This window comes from Vigna unguiculata, chromosome 4 (assembly GCF_004118075.2).
Source record: "Vigna unguiculata cultivar IT97K-499-35 chromosome 4, ASM411807v1, whole genome shotgun sequence".
Classification (NCBI taxonomy): Eukaryota; Viridiplantae; Streptophyta; class Magnoliopsida; order Fabales; family Fabaceae; genus Vigna; species Vigna unguiculata.
Genome location: NC_040282.1, coordinates 30,742,040 through 30,760,509, shown reverse-complemented (window position 1 = coordinate 30,760,509; position 18,470 = coordinate 30,742,040). Strand labels below are relative to the sequence as shown.

General features: G+C 35.9%; 1 protein-coding gene across 1 annotated transcript in view; it reads left to right on the top strand.

Annotated features, from left to right (window-relative positions):
* Positions 1–7,521: 7,521 nt before the first annotated feature.
* Positions 7,522–18,470, top strand: part of LOC114180733 (TMV resistance protein N-like) — a gene marked incomplete at its 5' end in the record, with an annotated part of 85,882 nt that continues 74,933 nt past the window's right edge. The window contains one exon of the mRNA XM_028067030.1: positions 7,522–7,841. Within this exon, the coding sequence (XP_027922831.1) occupies positions 7,522–7,841 (320 nt within the window). The remainder of the gene's footprint in view (positions 7,842–18,470) is intronic.

The following is an 18,470-nucleotide window of genomic DNA, read 5'->3' as shown; positions in this document are numbered from 1 at the left end:
TGTTCGACAACATTGCTTATGGTCATGTTCCAGCTCAACCAAGGACCAAACTTGAAGATTGGAGCAAGAAGTACGTGTTTATTGGGTACGATGAAAAAACCAAGGCATATAGGTTGTTCAACCCAATAACAAAGAAGGTGATTATGAGCCGAGATGTTCAAGTTGATGAAGACAGCGAGTGGAAGTGGAACAACTCGGAGAAGGAGTCTAGAAGCTTGGAATTAGATACACCACCAACTATGAGAGATCATGAGACTTCTGATGAAGAAGATGAACCTCTACAGCCTAGAGTGCGAAGCTTGCAAGACATATACAACTCGACTGATGAAGTACATGTTGTATGTTTCTTGGCAGATTCAGAAGACTTGAGCTTTGAAGAGGTTGTGTAAGATGAAAAGTGGAAAAAGACGATGAATGAGGAGATCAGAGCAATCGAACGCAACAACATGTGGGAGCTAACTGATCTGCCCAAAGGAGCTCGACCTATTGGCGTAAAGTGGGTGTACAAGAAGAAAACAAACGTTGAAGGAGAAGTTGAGCGATATAAAGCTCGACTCGTAGTGAAAGGGTACAAGTAGAAGGAAGGAATAGACTATGATGAAGTACTCGCTCCAGTGACGAGGATGGAAACAATCAGGTTGTTGATTTTCTTAGCAGCTCAACACAAATGGACAATCTTGCAGATGGATGTGAAGTCAGCATTTTTGAATGGAGTCTTGGAGGAGGAAGTATATGTTGAACAGCCACTCGGATACATGCGAAGAGGTAAAGAGAAGAAAGTGTTGAGATTGAAGAAGGCACTTTATGGCTTGAAGCAAGCTCCACGAGCATGAAATGAAAGAATCGACACTTACTTCAAGAAGAATGGGTATGAGCAGTGCCCTTGTGAACATGCTCTTTACATAAAGAAGAAAGGAGAATATGTGATGTTCATTGCCCTCTATGTTGATGACCTTATCTTCACGGGGAATAATGCTGAGCTGATTGATGCATTTAAAGAAGTGATGAAGAAGGAGTTCGAGATGACCGACTTAGGTCTTATGAAGTATTTCCTTGGTTTGGAAGTCATTCAAGGGAAGAAAGATATCTTTGTGTCGTAGGAAAGGTATGCTGAGGAGGTCTTGAAGTAGTTTAAGATGACGAGTTGTAACCCGGTTTCCACCACTATGGAACCAGGCACAAAACTTTCTAAATATGCAGATGGAGACCAAGTTGATGCGGGCAAATACCGAAGTCTGATTGGAAGTCTCAGGTATCTTACAAATACCAGACCAGATTTAATGCTGAGTGTTGGAATAGCAAGTCAGTATATGCCGAGTTGATAACAAGTCAGCCATTGAATTGCCAAAGAACCCGATCAATCATGAGAGAAGCAAGCACATTGATGTTCGTTTTCACTTCATCCGAGAACAAGTGAAAGAAGGAAATGTAGAGTTGGAGCACGTCGAAAGTCGAGAACAAGCTGCAAATATGTTTACAAAGCTGTTGTCATCCTCTCTGTTTGAGAACAATAAGATAATACTCGGAGTGAAGGACAAGAATAGCATTTAAGTTTACGGGAGAATCTTGTTAGATAAACTTAAATGTGGGTAGTTGGAAGTTGCTATATTAATTGTCTAGGTGATTGCAAAAGGTTGAGAGTGGGTCTAGCTATGATTAAGCATGCAATAGAGTTCATTAATTGTGAGTTAGGTAGTGGTTATATTTAATAAATGTAATTGAAGGGTCATGTCCAGAGGCCTATAAAAGGATAATGTAGTGCTTCATTTCAAATACAACAAATCTGAATATCAAAGAGTGTTTATCCAGATAGACTTGTTTTTCAACAAAAACAAAAAGAGTTGCCAGTTTCATTTAAAAATCTTACTGGGTTCCAAGAGTTATACATGGAATGTGATGTTGATGAGTTAAATAGCAGTGTCTTGACGCTTGAATTGGCTGATTTTGGTGTTAATAAATGCAAGGAGTGGAAATGGATAAATTCAAAAGATGGTGAAGAAGTGGACAACGATATCTTCAAATCTACGTGGGTTTTGGTTACCGTCTTGCAACCTGAATGATGATTTTTTTTTTCAGCAGGTTTCACGCAGTTGACCAACGTGAGGTATTTATGCCTAACGGAATCTAATATCACACTCCTTCCTGAGTGCGTCAGAGAATTTCACCACCTGGATGATCTTGATGTGAGTTACTGCAAGCGTCTAGAGGAAATTAGAGGGGTTCCACCAAACTTGAAATTTTTCAGGGCCATAGAGTGTACATCATTGACTTCCTTGGGTTCAAGCATGTTGTTAAATCAGGTTTTGCCTTGTTTATAATGAATTTTATTTGATAATATATATATAAAATGGCTTCAGAAAAGGAGTGGAAGCATGTGGAGATTACATACGAAGGTTTGTTTGATACCTCACTAATCAAAGCAATGGGAATCCATGTAGTCAAATCGGAAAGAAGGGGCATGGAGGACATTAGATATGATGATCCTTACACCACCACAAAAGTCTGGCCATGCAACTTCTTTATACCTTTTCTTCCTTTCTTTTCTCGCTTTTTGTTTGCCCTCATTTTATTTATTAGTATCATGGCCTACCCAACCCAACCATGATAACATTATTTGTAGGGGTGGGCAAAAAATCTAGTTTTATTGATCTAATCCACTTTTGCTCCAATCCAATTCATTTATAATCCATTTTATTAAAAATATAATCCATTTAAAATCCATTTAGTGGATCTGGATTTCAATCTAATATACATTTTATATATTTTATGGATTGGATATCCATTTTATAAATCAAGATTTTTAAATATGGATAATCCAAAAAATCTAATCCAAATTTTCAATTTAAATTTTTAGTTGGGTTAGACTAAAGGTTTAGATGGACTAAGCTAAATTCAGACTTGGACGGGCCTTGCTCGACAACCTATACGGATCGGGCAGGCTCAACGACCATAAGAGGTTGGGCGGGCTAAAGATATGAACGGGTTAGGCGGACCCAACAAACCGAACGAGTCGATCAGGCCCAACAATCCGGAAAATTCGAGTCAGCCTGATGAACCGAACGGGGTAGGCGAGCCCAATGACCCGACGAGCCAGGTGGGCTCGAAGACCCGAACGGACCAAAGGGCCTGAAGACCCGAACAAGCCAAGTGGGCCCCAAGATCTGAACGAGCCAGGTGGGCCCGATGACCCGAATGGGTCAAGCGGGCTTGAAGAACCGAATGGGTCAAGCGGGCCTGAAGACCCGAACGAGTCAGGCGGGCCCGAAGACCCAAACGGGTCAGGCGGGCCCGATGACTCGAACTAGTCAGGCTAACTCGAAGAATCGAACGGGTAAGGCGACCCCGAAGACCCGAACGAGTCAGGCAGACCCGAAGACCCGAATGGGTGACGCGGGTCAGGCAGGCCTAAAGACCCGAACGGGTCAGGTAGGCCCAAAGAGCTGGACGGGCCCGACGACCGGGACGGACCCGACGACCTACACGGGCCTTACGACCCGGATGGGCCCAACAATTCGGACGGACCTGACGACTAGGAAGACCCAGACGGGCCCGACGACCCGGACGAGCCTGACGACCTACACGGGCCTTACAACCCAGATGGCACGACGACACGAACGTGCGTGACGACCCAGACGGGCCCTATGACCCAGATGGGCCCGACGTCTCGGACGGGCCCTACGACTCGAACGGGCTCTAGGACCCGAACGAGCCTGACAATCAGGACATGCCCGACGATCTTGACGGGCCTGACGACTTTGACGTACTTGACGACCCAGACGGCCCCACAAATCGAACGTGCCCGACTACCTGATTGGGCCTGACTATTTGGACGGGTCCGTCTGGGTTGTCTAGTCGGTCCGTGTCGTCGGGCCCATTCTTGTCGTCGAGCCTGTTCGTGTCGTCGGGCTCGTCCGAGTTGTCCGGGTTGTCGAGTCCGTCTGGGTCGTCCGGGTCGTCGGGCCCATCCGGGTCATCTGGACCTTAGTGACACAAGTTTTAAAAAATTCAATTTAAATTTCTTTTATAAAAAATGGATTCTGGATTTTGAACTTGATCCAAATATTTGGATTGGATTTAAATCTTGATCCAAATATTTGGATCTGAATTTTAAAAAAATCCAAACTACTTTTGCTAAAAAAATGAATTTGGGTCGAAAATCTAATCCAATTATTTGGATTTAAAATGGATGTAGATTGGATCATTAAAAATCCAATCCATGCCCACCCCTAATTATTTGGGTTAATACTGTAAAAAATATATTTTTGAAGTCAATTAACGTTGGTTGATAATTTTTTTTTTATTTGTTCAATCGTTCATGACTTTGTGTTTCAATCTCCCAATATATTTTATCTTGTAAATTGATAAATTCACTGTAAGATTATTCATTCAATTCTTCTCTCTTTCTTTTTTCTTTGCAGAAGTTGGTGAATCTAAGAGTTTTTAAATTTTCAAATGCAAATGTTTAACCAAGATTATCTAACATATCTGGTTAGCAGGTGTGGAGAAACTTTCATTTGAATTGTGTCAGAATTTAGTTACATGGTTAAAATAATGAGTGTTTTTGGCTGCACCAAGCTAAGAAATTTTCGACTGGTCATGTTGACCTCTGTTGAAGCCTCCATCTTTCGTGCTGTTATATCTTGATAGCTCTCCATAAATATAAGAAAAAAATGGAAAACATAAGGGAACTCGCAAGATTCACACACTGTATTTGTGCAACATAAACGGTGTATAGTTTTATGATAGTGTGAAGTTCGATGGAGTTAAAGTTTATAAGTGATACAATTAGTGTCAAAGGTAAATTATCCCGTGTCTTACTTTATCATGGTAACTCATTTTATATATACTTATTATTTTGATCTGTATAAATTGAAGAAGAGAAAAGAAGTATTAGGAGCTGAGTGATCGATTGTGGCACATGATGAATATTTTTATTGAATCCGAAATGGAAAACCTGGATTTAGTGTAAACTAGTGAAGCAGGTAAAGAATGCTGTGTCATTGTTTTCTTCCTTCGTTATTATGATTAATTTTCTTTGGTGAATCTACTTAGAAAGAGGGAAGGCAAGGACACTACGAGACCAAGAAAAAAAACAGGACAACTATAGATGGTTGCTAACCCAATTTAAAAATGTTGCTAAAATTTAATAAACAAAATATAATTGATAAGGCAGATGCAGCTAAGAAGGGATTATATGTTGTTGATAATAACATTGAAGAATTAGTTTGTGGATGTGAGACAAAAAAATGACGCATATTATAAAACGCTGAAATAGGAATCAATTCAAATTGGACAGGAAATTTAAAAGGATTTAGAAAAAAGAAAAGAAAAAATATCCAGACTGACTTGTTATGATGCAGGGTTATCTAGATCGCTTAATGCTCGGAAATTGGGTTTTGAGTCTTTAAGCTGATGAGTTAACTTTTTCTTTTGGAACTTTAAATCACATTTGAATTATTCTTAACACAAATCTACGTTTGAGAAAGAACAAAGTTACATAACAAACGAAAAAAAATGATAAATTTCTGGTTTCAGCCATGAATAGTAGCTGGATGTTCTAGTAAAGAACATTTTTACTCCACATTTAACGAATTCTAATTATGAAAAGCTAATTATGAAATTCATTTTTTAGTTTAAAACGAGAGACCAGCCGGTCTGATATTTAACAGGTTACTGAGGACACGAGGAATTGGAATTCCACATCTAAAGTCTAAAACAAACCAGATATCAGGCAATACAAAGACATCATCTGAAAGATAGCGATACAAGTAAACACAAAACTATTTGTGTTCCGAATCAAGAGTGAATTAGCATCATGGTAACCATTCTCCTTATACAAAATTTTCAATCTAGTGTTATGGGAAAAAGTTAAAGAGTACAATTACAAAATTTAACTGCTTTAAGTCTTTGTCCTTTCTGATCAAATTAGTCATAGTAACAACTAGCCTCATCATCCTAGCAATTAGAACTAAACAGTTAAGCCTGCAAAAAGATGTAGTAAAAGCTGTCTGAAAACACGAACAAAATGATTAACAGATATGTAAATGGACACTATTCTTAAGGACTTAAATGTGGTACACTATGCAGGTGTGTAGACAACAACTTGTGAAAAAACTTGATTCATCCAAACAATAAAATCCTAAAGATACTGAAAGTAAGTTTCGATGCTTTGGAGGAAGAAGAGAAAAGTGTTTTTCTTGACATGTCTTTCTAATCTTATGAAAACAAAAGTGGAGATGTTGGAATCGGATTACACACATCTCTTTGATCTGCGGAGGTTTCTTTCCCATGGTGCTCTGATGGAAGTGGGTTTAGAAAATGAATGGAAGCATGTGGAGGTTACCTATGAGGGTGTGTTTGAGACCTCAGTGATTAAAGCCATGGGAGTCCATGTAGTGAAAGACAAAAACATAACAGTAGAGAATCAAGAATGATAGAAAGTTCATCTAAACAAAAGAAAGAAACATGGTTTGTAGAGAGCACACTAATGACAATCTTGGACTTTTCTTCACAAGTGCTGGTGTATTATCTCTCCACTCTTAAGGCCCTCAACAATAATGCTATCTGATGTCAATTGTTAGTAACTTATTTTAGTAAGATATTACAAAGCTTAGCAAGAGTGGTGATTTTGTACTCATATAAAAGGACTTTATATAGGACATATATTGTACTTTTAATTTGTACAAAGCATAAAAAGTGTTAGAACAATAAGAGAGCACACGAGAGAAGAGAAAAGTGAAAGAGAGAAATGAAATCTTGCTATTCACCGAACAAAATTACAAATAATGAGACTCAAGAGTTATTTGTAGAAGACTCACTAAAACAAATTCAAATAATAACCCGTAATTCATATGCTATTTGAATCACATTCTAGTATTTCATAAAAAAGAGTGGACAAAGTTCCACACAAAGTTTACAAGCAATGACAAGAGGCTTTTATTAAATCTTACTTTAATTTGTCAAAGTTTGAAAAATGATTATATGTTAGCATGAACATGGACTCAAAGTTCAGTGCTCCTGCTATTTGTTTAACGTGTACTTGCCGTAGTCGAATTCAACATTTTTATTCAACAACTCTGTTTTCTCACCGACAAAGATGGAAATTGATTACAGAGACCGTGATGAATTGATTTTTAGTTTGATTAGTATTATATACCCATATTAATAGTCGAGATAAGCTGTTTTTTATTTTCTAAAATATTATTCGGTAGATTGAGTTTTAAAATGATAGAAAAGTAATTATAAACAGTGCATAATAAATGTGTAATATTTTTATAGTACGTAAGTAAAAAGAAAAGAAAAATTAAGATTGAGAACAAAACTAAATAATAAATGTGACAAAGAAACAGTTATTCTATATATAAGTAAGAGATAGTGCAAAAAAAATATTTTAAAACCATTATGAACAAATTTGGATTAAAGAAATTCAAATTAATCATACAAATAAATTTAAACTGAACGGTTTGGATAGATAGAATCAACAGAGTGAAAATGAAGTAAAGCAACCAACTTATTTAATTAAATCTTTACAAAGCTCTTTGTGACAAGGGAATTCACACTTTCATTGATGATGACAAGGTTGAGGGGGGAGAGAAAATAACACCAGCACTTATGAAGGCAATTCAAGAGTCTATGATTGCCATCACTGTGCTCTCTCACAACAATGCTTCTTCCTCCTTCTGCTTAGATGAACTTGCAGCCATTCTTGACTGCAAGAATAAAGGGCTACTTGTTATACCCGTATTTTATAAGGTAGACCCTTCATATGTGAGACACCAGAAAGGGAGTTATGGAGAAGCATTGACCAAGCAACAGAGATGGTTCAACGATAAGGAGAAGTTGTAGTGTGACGATAAAAAAAAAATCTATTTATTTATTTATTACAATATACATATAAAAATTTAGAGGCAAAGATTTATACACTAATATATAATTATATTTAAAATATTCACAATTATATATATATATATATATATATATATATATATATTTACAATACTATATACATCTTATATCTACATTGTTTAGTACATTTTATATTTTCTACACTAGAAGAGGAAGAAGGGTTATTTATTTACAGTTTCCCTCTCGTATGCGGTTTATCAAACAGGTGGAGGGAAAATGTTATGGATAGGATTCACTTGGACTGTTGGGGGTAAATAAAAGGTAACTCCGATTTGTCCTTCGATGAAAATCGGCGCGTTTGGAGCAGAGAGGAAAGTAATGGTAGAGTTTCCCGTTCCCTGAAATGTTACAGAATTATTTACTGCGTTGGTCTGCCATGCATTTTCCAGAAAAACAACCACAATGTCAGCGAAGAAGGGATCAGGCATGTTGGGAGCAGCCATCTATGATAAGGTTATAAAATTTTGTTTTTCACACACAACCAAAAATGGGAAAGTGAGACAAATATCACATAAAAAAATACAACATATCATAATAAAATAAAATGAAATGAAAATTCTCCCAAATCCATGAAACTAAATTTAATCATACTTTATAAAGATATTGATTAATTTTGTAGTGACTAGTCAGGATAAATGAGCTCATGGCCAACAAAGTAACTCAAGAACATCTCTTCTTGAGTAATACTAACTTATTTAAATCCCCAAGGTCATACCTCCAATTACAATAATCAAATCTTTATTTATCATAAGTTTCATTCTAATATTAAACCATATATTTATATAAATAATTAAATAGATAGGATCAATGAATAATAAATATAAATAAATAAAAAGGACCAGTACATAACTGGAGATAAATTTAAATAAGTAAATGAGAGTAAATATAAATTGAATAAATAGGACTAGTGCGCAACTAGAGATGAATATAAATAAATAAATAGGAACGAGAACTAAATATAAATTAGAATTAGGTTAGGGACACCTCACTTAAATGTAAAAATAAAATAAATTATGAGGAGATAAGAAAAATTAAAAGTCAAAAGATAGAATGATAAATGTCTCATTCCCTTACCTTAGAAATTAAAAAAAAAGTATGAATAAATGCACGATTCAACTCTTATTTCTCCTTAGAGTCTCACTACTTCGTTTTTTTTTTCTATTTGCCTCTCTCTAACTCTTTATTTACTAAAACAAATGAGGATAAATTCCTCTTATTTTTTTCTTCCAATTCCTATGTGGTATCTGTAACATCATCCCTGGCTACCCCTCCTCGGGCCCTAGAGGCTGTCAGGTTACTACAGCCCAATGCACCACAACCCATCACCCTTCTCCGTCCATTCATACTGGGTGGGTTGTTGCTAGTGGGAATCGAACCCCCAACCTGACCTTTAACACCTTTGGCTCACCAGCAGATGCTACCAGTTATGCTGCAGCACAACTGGTAACATTTGCTGGTTTGCCAGGGGTGTTAAAGGTCAGGTTGGGGGTTCGATCCCCACTGGCAACAACCCACCCAGTATGAATGGACGGAGAAGGGTGAGGGGTTGGGGTGCATCGGGCTGTAGTAACCTGACATGGTCTGGGCGAGCCAGAGATGTTACAAGAGTCCCTGGTGGTGCCTCACCTATTGGACTTAATTCCATGAACCTCGTGGTGAGAGTTCATGGTGGTGCCTCAACATAAGGACGTAATTCCACGCGAGTATCGTGGTGGTGCCTCATGGCCAGGACGTAATTCCATGAAGGCCACATGGTGGTGCCTCTTGTAAGGGTATAATTCTGCAAAGGCCTCGCGGTGACGCCTCACTACTAGGACATAATTCCACTGCCACGTGGTGGTGCCTCATTATGCGTATCCGGATAGTCAAGTCTTGGGAGTCTTAAATGATTTTGGTAATCCATGTGTGAATGTCTGTTATTCATGTTTGACTCTGAGATTGCATGTTGACTGTTGTGACATAAGATTTCTTTACTCGAGCTTACCCTGTTTGCGTGTTTTGTTGTCTTGTATGTGGTTCTTCTCCTATTGCGATGATCATCGATTTTATTGATGTGAGCAGATGGGAGAACTCCTGGCAGTGGTAATGATGATAGGAATGCTACAGCTTGATGGACTGCACGAGTATTGGGCCCACTCTGGGGCCCATCGCTGAAGAATTTATTTGCTATGCTTTCTTGTCTGTACCAGACTTATTACTATTAGTTTGCCAGTATTTTATGTTTTGGGCCGTGTGGGGCCTCTTTTATGTTTATGGATATGTTGGGGTACGGAGTACTTCATATCCCAAATCTTCATACCTTCTGGATATTATGTATGTGGTGTTTTTATTAAATGGGTTTCATCTATTTATTTGGAACGTTACACCTCCAAATTTTATCAAACTACTAAAATGTCAAAATTCAGTTAATGAAAATATATAACCGAATGTCGATATCCATAATATATAAATGAATTTTGATATTGGTATATATATATATATATATTTGTTTTTATTTTATTGTTTCATTTTTTAGTTTATTTATTTTTTATTTATTTACTGATAGTTTCTTTAAAACTTATCTATATTCTATAACCCGCAAAACCATATCCCAGCAGCCTAAGTATCCATTCCCTCAATTGACCTAGCCCATTTCCAACTTTGTAGACAAAGTTTTTCCTGCACCAACGACAATGTTTGGTTGTTTTTTCCTACACCTCCAACAATTTCTTTAGCACCCCAAATTTTATCAAATTACTTAAAATGTTCTTTAAACTTTGACCCACTTAACAATCTGCACTCCCTAAAAATGACAATTCCGAATGTAGAAATCCTGTTAAGAAAATTATATAACCAGACATCCAGAACATATATAAACACTAGATGAATATCCAGAATATATATAAACCGGATTTTTATATTCGTGTATATATACACACACACACACATATATATATATATATATATATATATATATATATATATGTGTGTGTGATAAACTTTTAATACAAGTAGATGAAATTATATTTTTAGCTTTTACATCATACTAAGCTCGTCTATTTTCGTCTGCTACCCATTTGGTTCTTGCACATCATTTACAATATTAATAGAAACAAATGGACCACTTAACACAACATCCCAAATACCTCTATCAATAGATTCTAGAAAAAAGTGGATCCTAACTTTCCAGAAAGGATCATTTTTACCAGTAAATAGAGGAGGTCTGGTGATAGATGCACCCTCAGCAAAAGTTTGATTTTGTCCAACAATTTTCGAAAAATTTGAATAACTATCAAAGCAAGCTCTGATACCAATTGTTGGTATCGCGCAGCGAAATGTTTAAGCGTTTGGACAAAAACCAAGACAAGGGTGAATTGGTTTTAAGTAATAAAATTAATACTTTAAAATTTTTCCAAAATTTTATCGATTAAATTAAATATTAATTTCTTTAAACACAATAATAGATGAAATAAAGAGATAGAGAAGAAGATTGAACACAAGTATTTATACTGGTTCAGATCAAAAGATCCTACGTTCAGTTGTTAATCTCTTCAAATAAAGAGATTAACTAAATCGCTAACAAATATTAGATTACAATCAGATAATAAAAGAGTAAGGAAAGAAAACACCTCTCTTGAACATACAAGAGATGAACACCTTTCTCTGAATCACACAGAGAACCTTGACCTTAGGTTTCCGAGCAACAACAACAACACTCAATCTCCTAGAAAACCTCTCAGGAAAAGTTATCGCTCTACCCACACTAGGTTTTTCAAAGCTTCTTTTGAGAACGCTCAGAGAACTCTCTTTGCAGTCACATCACTAGCACTCTAGCTTCTCACAAAGGTAAGTTAGAAGTAACTCCGATGTTCCTTAAATAGGGGTTCCAAAAATTAGGTCAAAAACTGAACAATCATGCTCAACTGACCAGGATAATCGATTATCACTAGTGATAATCGATTATTCTAGTGCATTTTCTGAAAACAAAGTTTTGAACAGATAATTGATTATCAGAGGTGATAATCGATTATTCCAGTGCTTTCCTGGAAAAATTGACTCAGCTCAGGATAATCGATTATCCTAAGTGATAATCGATTATCACATTGATTTTTCGAGAAATACCAGATTTTTATCTTTGCATGTTGATTCTAACTAATCTAATTACTATTTACAAGATAGCTTCAAACATAAAAATACATGTTCTTCAAATTGACTTCCAGATGGCTTTTAGGCTTCTTTTATCATCATCAAAATCTTGCTTCAACATTAGACTTGTATTTGCTTTTGCCAACAATTTCCCCCTTTTTAATGATGATCAAAACAATATGTTTAAAGTATATGCAATCAAAAATCTCACAAATAGATTTGTTAGTAGCACTGTTTGGTTTAAACTTTTAAACTTTTTCTCCCCCTACTTTGATCATTTGAAAAAAGTGTAAGAGAAAAGCTCCCCCTCAATCAGACAATGGTAAATAAAATGGACTTTTATTAAGAAATGAAACACTTTACAATAGCAATAAAAATAATAACAATGATATAGACATTTAAAATTCTTGACTCATGTCATCATCTACATCATATTTGTCAAACTTATGTTCTAGATTAGAAATCCTAGAATCTAGTCCTCTAATTAAGCCAATGACTTCTTCATGTCGGGTAGTGGAGATGAGAAAGAATTCTTCAAGTCTCTGGTTTAGGTTTAAAATGTGATCCTCTAAAAAGGAATAAAATGTGAGCCACCAACCCCACTTGATGAGCCAATATTGGTGTCAATAGGAGGGATAGGAGCAGTGGGAGGATTCTCTTCTTCTTCATGGTCCGAGTGAGGCATATCATCCTTGTGAATGTAAGTATTCCCAAAAGGAATAAATTTCATTTGCTTCAAGGAATTTTTCGCAATTTTGTTTGCATCAGTGGTGTTATGAGACTGTTCCTCAGAGACATTTACACCTTTGTACTCATAAATGCGAGAGACTAGTAGAGAATACGGGAGTGGATATTGAGGCAGTCACTTGGCTTTGAGCATTGTGTCAAGAATAATGCTTAGCCAATGAATAGGAATGTGATTGAGCATAGCATAGATAATCATGAGATCAGCTTCACTGCACTGTGCATGATTTGTACCACGTGGACATAAAATCCAGACAATAAGATAGTGAAGTAGACGCTTATCAACTTTTAGAGATCCTGCTAGCAATTGTCGGCCTATTTCTTGATCCGGTCTTCGCATAAATGATCTATAGGCAAATATTCTGTTGAATCCTTCAATGCCAGTAGTGAGGATTGGAGATGTGCCATCATGAATTGGAAATTGAGCAACATTTTCCCAAATATCATCATCCAGAATGATGTCGGCACCTTTCACTTTTGTAAACCCCACTCCATCTCTGAATTTGTAGTTGAAGTAGAAGGCTCGTACCAGATCGGGGTAGTAGGTTCCCTGCATCTCTATGAAGAATTTAACCCCTTGTTCAACAAGAAAGGCAGGGATCGTAAAACGTCGATTTACAAACCATTGAGATTTGATGAATTTTGGAGTGATAAGAGGCTTGTCTTTCCATAAAGTGATGAATTCAAATCTCCTATATTCATCTGAAATCCAGCCTTCAATGGAGGCAGTCCTAGGTGCAGTTAAGGGTTGAGGGGCACGAGATGCAGTTCTTCTGCGGATAGAAATTTTCCTACGAGAAGCTTCAGCCATTATTTAAGTGGAGGAGAAGGAAGCTTTGAGAGTTTTTGAGAAAATGGAGGGTTCTGAAGATTGTGAGGGGTAAAAAGAGTGTAACAGCGACTAGAATGTCTTGTATTTATAGGAAATGTCTCCAACGGTCATAAACACGGAGTTTAATGCAAATTTAGCCGTTACAACGGCTAGTTTTTGAAAAAATTTGGTCCAACGACGTGTAATAATCGATTATCTGAAAGTGATAATCGATTATTGTTTCAAAAATTGTGTGAAGCATGAATCTTGATGAACTGATAATCGATTATCCTAAGTGATAATCGATTATTCCAGAGTGGTTTTGAAACTTGGCTCATAATTTAATGATAATCGATTATTACATCTAATAATCGATTATTCCAGAATGTTTTGGAATTTTGAAGAGTGGCTGATAATCGATTATTGACATTGATAATTGATTATTGACGTTGTTTTTCGAATTTTTGAGGGAAATTGAGTTTTTGGCACTTTAAGAGATCTCTAATATGCCTAAGTCTCTTCTTAGTTCATAAAATCTATCTTTAGCTAATGGTTTGGTAAAGATATTAGCTAATTGATGCTTTGTATCTAGGTATTCTATCTCATAGTTCCCTTTATTTATGTGATCTCTTAGGAAGTGATGTCTTATTTCAATGTGCTTTGTCCTAGAGTGCATTATAGGATTTTTGGTTAAGTTAATAGCACTGGTCTTATCACATTTCAGAGGTATATGATTTAAAAAGATATTATAGTCTTCTAATTGTTGTTTCATCCAAAGAATTTGAGCATAATAGTTTCCAAGTGTTATGTATTCATCCTCTGTAGTTGACAAAGCCACACAAGCTTGTTTCTTAGAGTGTCAAGAAACTAATGAACTTCCTAAGAGGTGACAAGTACCACCGGTACTTTATCTATCTATTTTACAACCACCATAATCAGCATCTGAATAGCCTATCAAACTAGGAGATGCTCCTGAAGGGTACCAAAGTCCAAAACATACAATTCCTTTTAAATATTTTAAGATTCTTTTCATAGCAGTAAGATGTGATTCTTTTAGATTGGATTAAAAATGAGCACACACACATACATATTGCATAATGTCAGGCCTACTTGCAGTAAGATACAAAAAAGAACCTATCATGCCTCTAAACATAGTCTCATTTACCTATATTCTTGATTCATCTTTGTTGACATGAGAAGCCAAGGTGGTTTTCTTCTTGAAGATTTGATGAAGATTGAATGAAGCTCTTTTGAACTATCTTGAAGCCATAACCATTGGAATGAAGCCTACATTGATGAAGGAAAGGAGATTTGATGATATCCATGGTGATCAAGGCTGGAATGTGTGCTCTCCATGTAGTTACATCATTAAGAAAGTGTACTTGTAGTTTGTAATTCATATTGTAGACCTTAAAGCATTAATTAGATGTAGTTTGGTCTTTGTTGTGTTTTTAATCTGTTGAATGGTTTTTCAACAGGTTAAAATGTCTCTTTTAATCTGTTGAATGACTTTTTAACAGGTTAAAAGGTTGGCTACAGTAGTCTTAAACTGCAACAAATTCAATCAGTTAATTTAGTTTTTAATCGACTGATTTCACTTAAGTCAAGTGAAATGAACGTGTTGAATTTCGTAACAGTTTGACTATAAAAGCTGTGATTTTCGAAAGAGAGGTAAGTTGATCATTTTAGAGCACGATTTGGTTCTGGAAACTTGTGGAAACTCTATCCTTCGTGATCATAGGTGTTGCAGCTGTTGAAGATTGATCTTTGCAAGAATATTAGGGTGTTTATAAGCATTTGTAACTTTTACAATAGCAATGTTTAGTTTTCTATTCACACAATTCAGTTTTTTGTGCATATTCGTCTGTAATTCTTCGATTTTTTGAGGCTTACCCTCTATTAATAACTTTGGAAATCCCATATATATTATGACTTGAATCAGATCGATTCTTTTTTGAATCTTTATCTCTCCAATTCCCTCAACACCCGAGGATATTCTTCTATTTTTTTGTATAAAATTTTTTATCCAATCTCGTATTTTTTTATCTTCTTGTATATTCTCAGAATATTTTGTTGGTTGTGCAAACCAAATAGAATCATGACTTTGAGTTGTACCAAGTCTGAAACCAAGCGGATTTATTTTTTGTCCCATAATTCCCCACTACTGTACATAAAATTACATAAAATGATATTTCTTATTTGTGTATTTTTTATCTATAGATAGATCTTTATAACTCATTATAGCTCATTGACTAAGTTCGTTGAAATTTCTATTGTGACTATCATCGACTATTGTAAAATAAACAATTCAAAAAATCGAATAAAAGAAGATATTCAACTAAAGCAAATAGAAAATTCAAATAGAAATTCAAGTATCATAATGTTTTATTTATGTACAAATCACATCAATTACTATTTGTACTGTGTGTTGTAAATAAAATAGACATGAACCTTTTTTTTTTATTTGACCAAAAGACAAGGCTTCAGTATAGAGGTTCTTCTTTATCATAAGAGTCTATTTTGACAAATCAATAAAATATTGAATTGATTGAATTCTTCATTAAAAAAGAATTTTATTATTATTATGAATTATTGAATTCATTTAATGAATTCTAAAAGAAATGAGTTGAACTTCATTTTACTAAGAATTCAATTTTGTAATATTTCTTTATGCATTACTATTTAAAAATGGATGTTCAAATTAACGTTAACGACGAGATCTATTATCATTTTTCGCATGTCCTCGGAAGTTTAGAGTAGGTGAAAATTCTCCTAATTTATGGCCTACCATACGATCTGTTATATAAATAGGTAAATGTTCTTTTCCATTATGGATAGCAATGGTATGGCCAATCATTGTAGGTATAATGGTAGATGCTCTGGACCAAGTTAATATTATATCTTTTTCCGCTTTTGTGTTAAGCTTCTTTATTTTTCTTAATAAATGATTCGCTACAAAAGGATTTTTTTTTAGTGAACGCGTCACAGTTAATTACTCCTTTTTCTTGTAAAGACGAAGAAACAATTTTTATTTTCTCTACTATTTAGTACGACGACGAAGAATCAAATTATCACTATATTTCTTCCTTTTTCTACTTCTTCTTCCAAGTGCAGGAAAACCCCAAGGAGTTGCGGGTTTTTTTCTACCAATGGGGGCCCTCCCTTCACCACCCCCATGCGGATGGTCTACAGGGTTCATAACTACTCCTCTTACTATAGGACGTTTACCTAGCCAACATTTAGATCCGGCTCTACCTAAATTTTTCTGGTTTACCCCAACATTTCCCACTTGTCCAACTGTTGCCGAGCAGTTTTTGGATATCAAACGGACCTCCCCAGAAGGTAATTTTAATGTGGCCGATTTCCCCTCTTTTGCAATTAGTTTCGCTACAGCACCAGCTGCTCTAGCTAATTGTCCACCCTTTCCGAGTGTGATTTCTATGTTATGTATGGCCGTGCCTAAAGGCATATCGGTTGAAGTAGATTCTTCTTTTTGATCAATCAAAACCTCTTCCCAAACTGTACAAGCTTCTTACAAAGCATACGGCTTTCTGGATGTAGATGATGATATCTATACAGATGTATATGAAGAAGTAGACCATTATCTCGACAATAATGAGCCAAGCTAGTATTTGCAGTGAATCCCCCTGTTAAATAATCATGCATTACGATAGGAACGCCTAATTCTCTGGCAAATACAGCTCTTTTCATTATTTCTTCGCATGTACCCGCAGTTGCATTCAAGTAATGCCCTTTGATTTCACCTATTTCAGCCTGTGATTTAAAAATCGCTTCAGCACAAAATAAGAAACGGTCTCTCCAACGCATAAATGGTTGGGAATTCACATTTTCATCATCTTTGGTAAAATCAAGTCCCCCACGAAGACATTCATAAACAGCTCTACCATAATTCTTAGCGGATAACCCCAATTTAGGTTTAATAGTACATCCTAATAGGGGACGACCATACTTGTTCAATTTATCTCTCTCAACTTGGATGCCGTGAGGCGGACCTTGGAAAGTTTTAATATAAGCGGTTGGGATTCGCAAATCCTCCAGACGTAGAGCACGCAGTGCCTTGAACCCAAATACATTACCGACAATAGAAGTAAACATGTTAGTAACAGAACCTTCTTCAAAAAGGTCTAAAGGATAAGCTACGTAAGCAATATATTGATTTTCTTCCCCAGCAACAGGTTCGATGTGATAGCATCGTCCTTTGTAACGATCAAGACTGGTAAGCCCATCGGTCCACACAGTTGTCCATGTACCAGTAGAAGATTCGGCGGCTACCGCAACACCTGCTTCTTCAGGTGGAACTCCAGGTTGAGGAGTTACTCGAAATGCTGCCAAGATATCAGTATCTTTGGTTTCATACTCAGGAGTATAATAATTCAATTTATAATCTTTAACACCAGCTTTGAACCCAACACTTGCTTTAGTCTCTGTTTGTGGTGACATAAATCCCTCCCTACAACTCTTGAATTAAGAATTCTTGAAACAATAAGGTCTACTCGATATGACTTAGGAGTTAATGAAATCTTTTACAAAAATCAACTACTATTATCAATTAATCCCAAAGGTTCGTTATGTTATTATTAAATTAAACGATGGTATTTGATTTGTCAAATACATCATTATTGTATACTCTTTTCTATGTATGGCGCAACCCAATCTTTTTTTTTCAATTTGATCTTATTTTTTAATTTTGAAATCGAAAGATCTAATCTAAATAATAATAATAATTTATTCTTAATCTTGACAGTGATATATGTTGTCTATGTAAATCCTAGATGTAAAAATAGGCAGCTTTCTCCCCGGAAAATAAAAAAAGAGGTCAAAAAATAGGGAAACAGAGGGTAAGTCTAAAAAATTGTCTACTGAG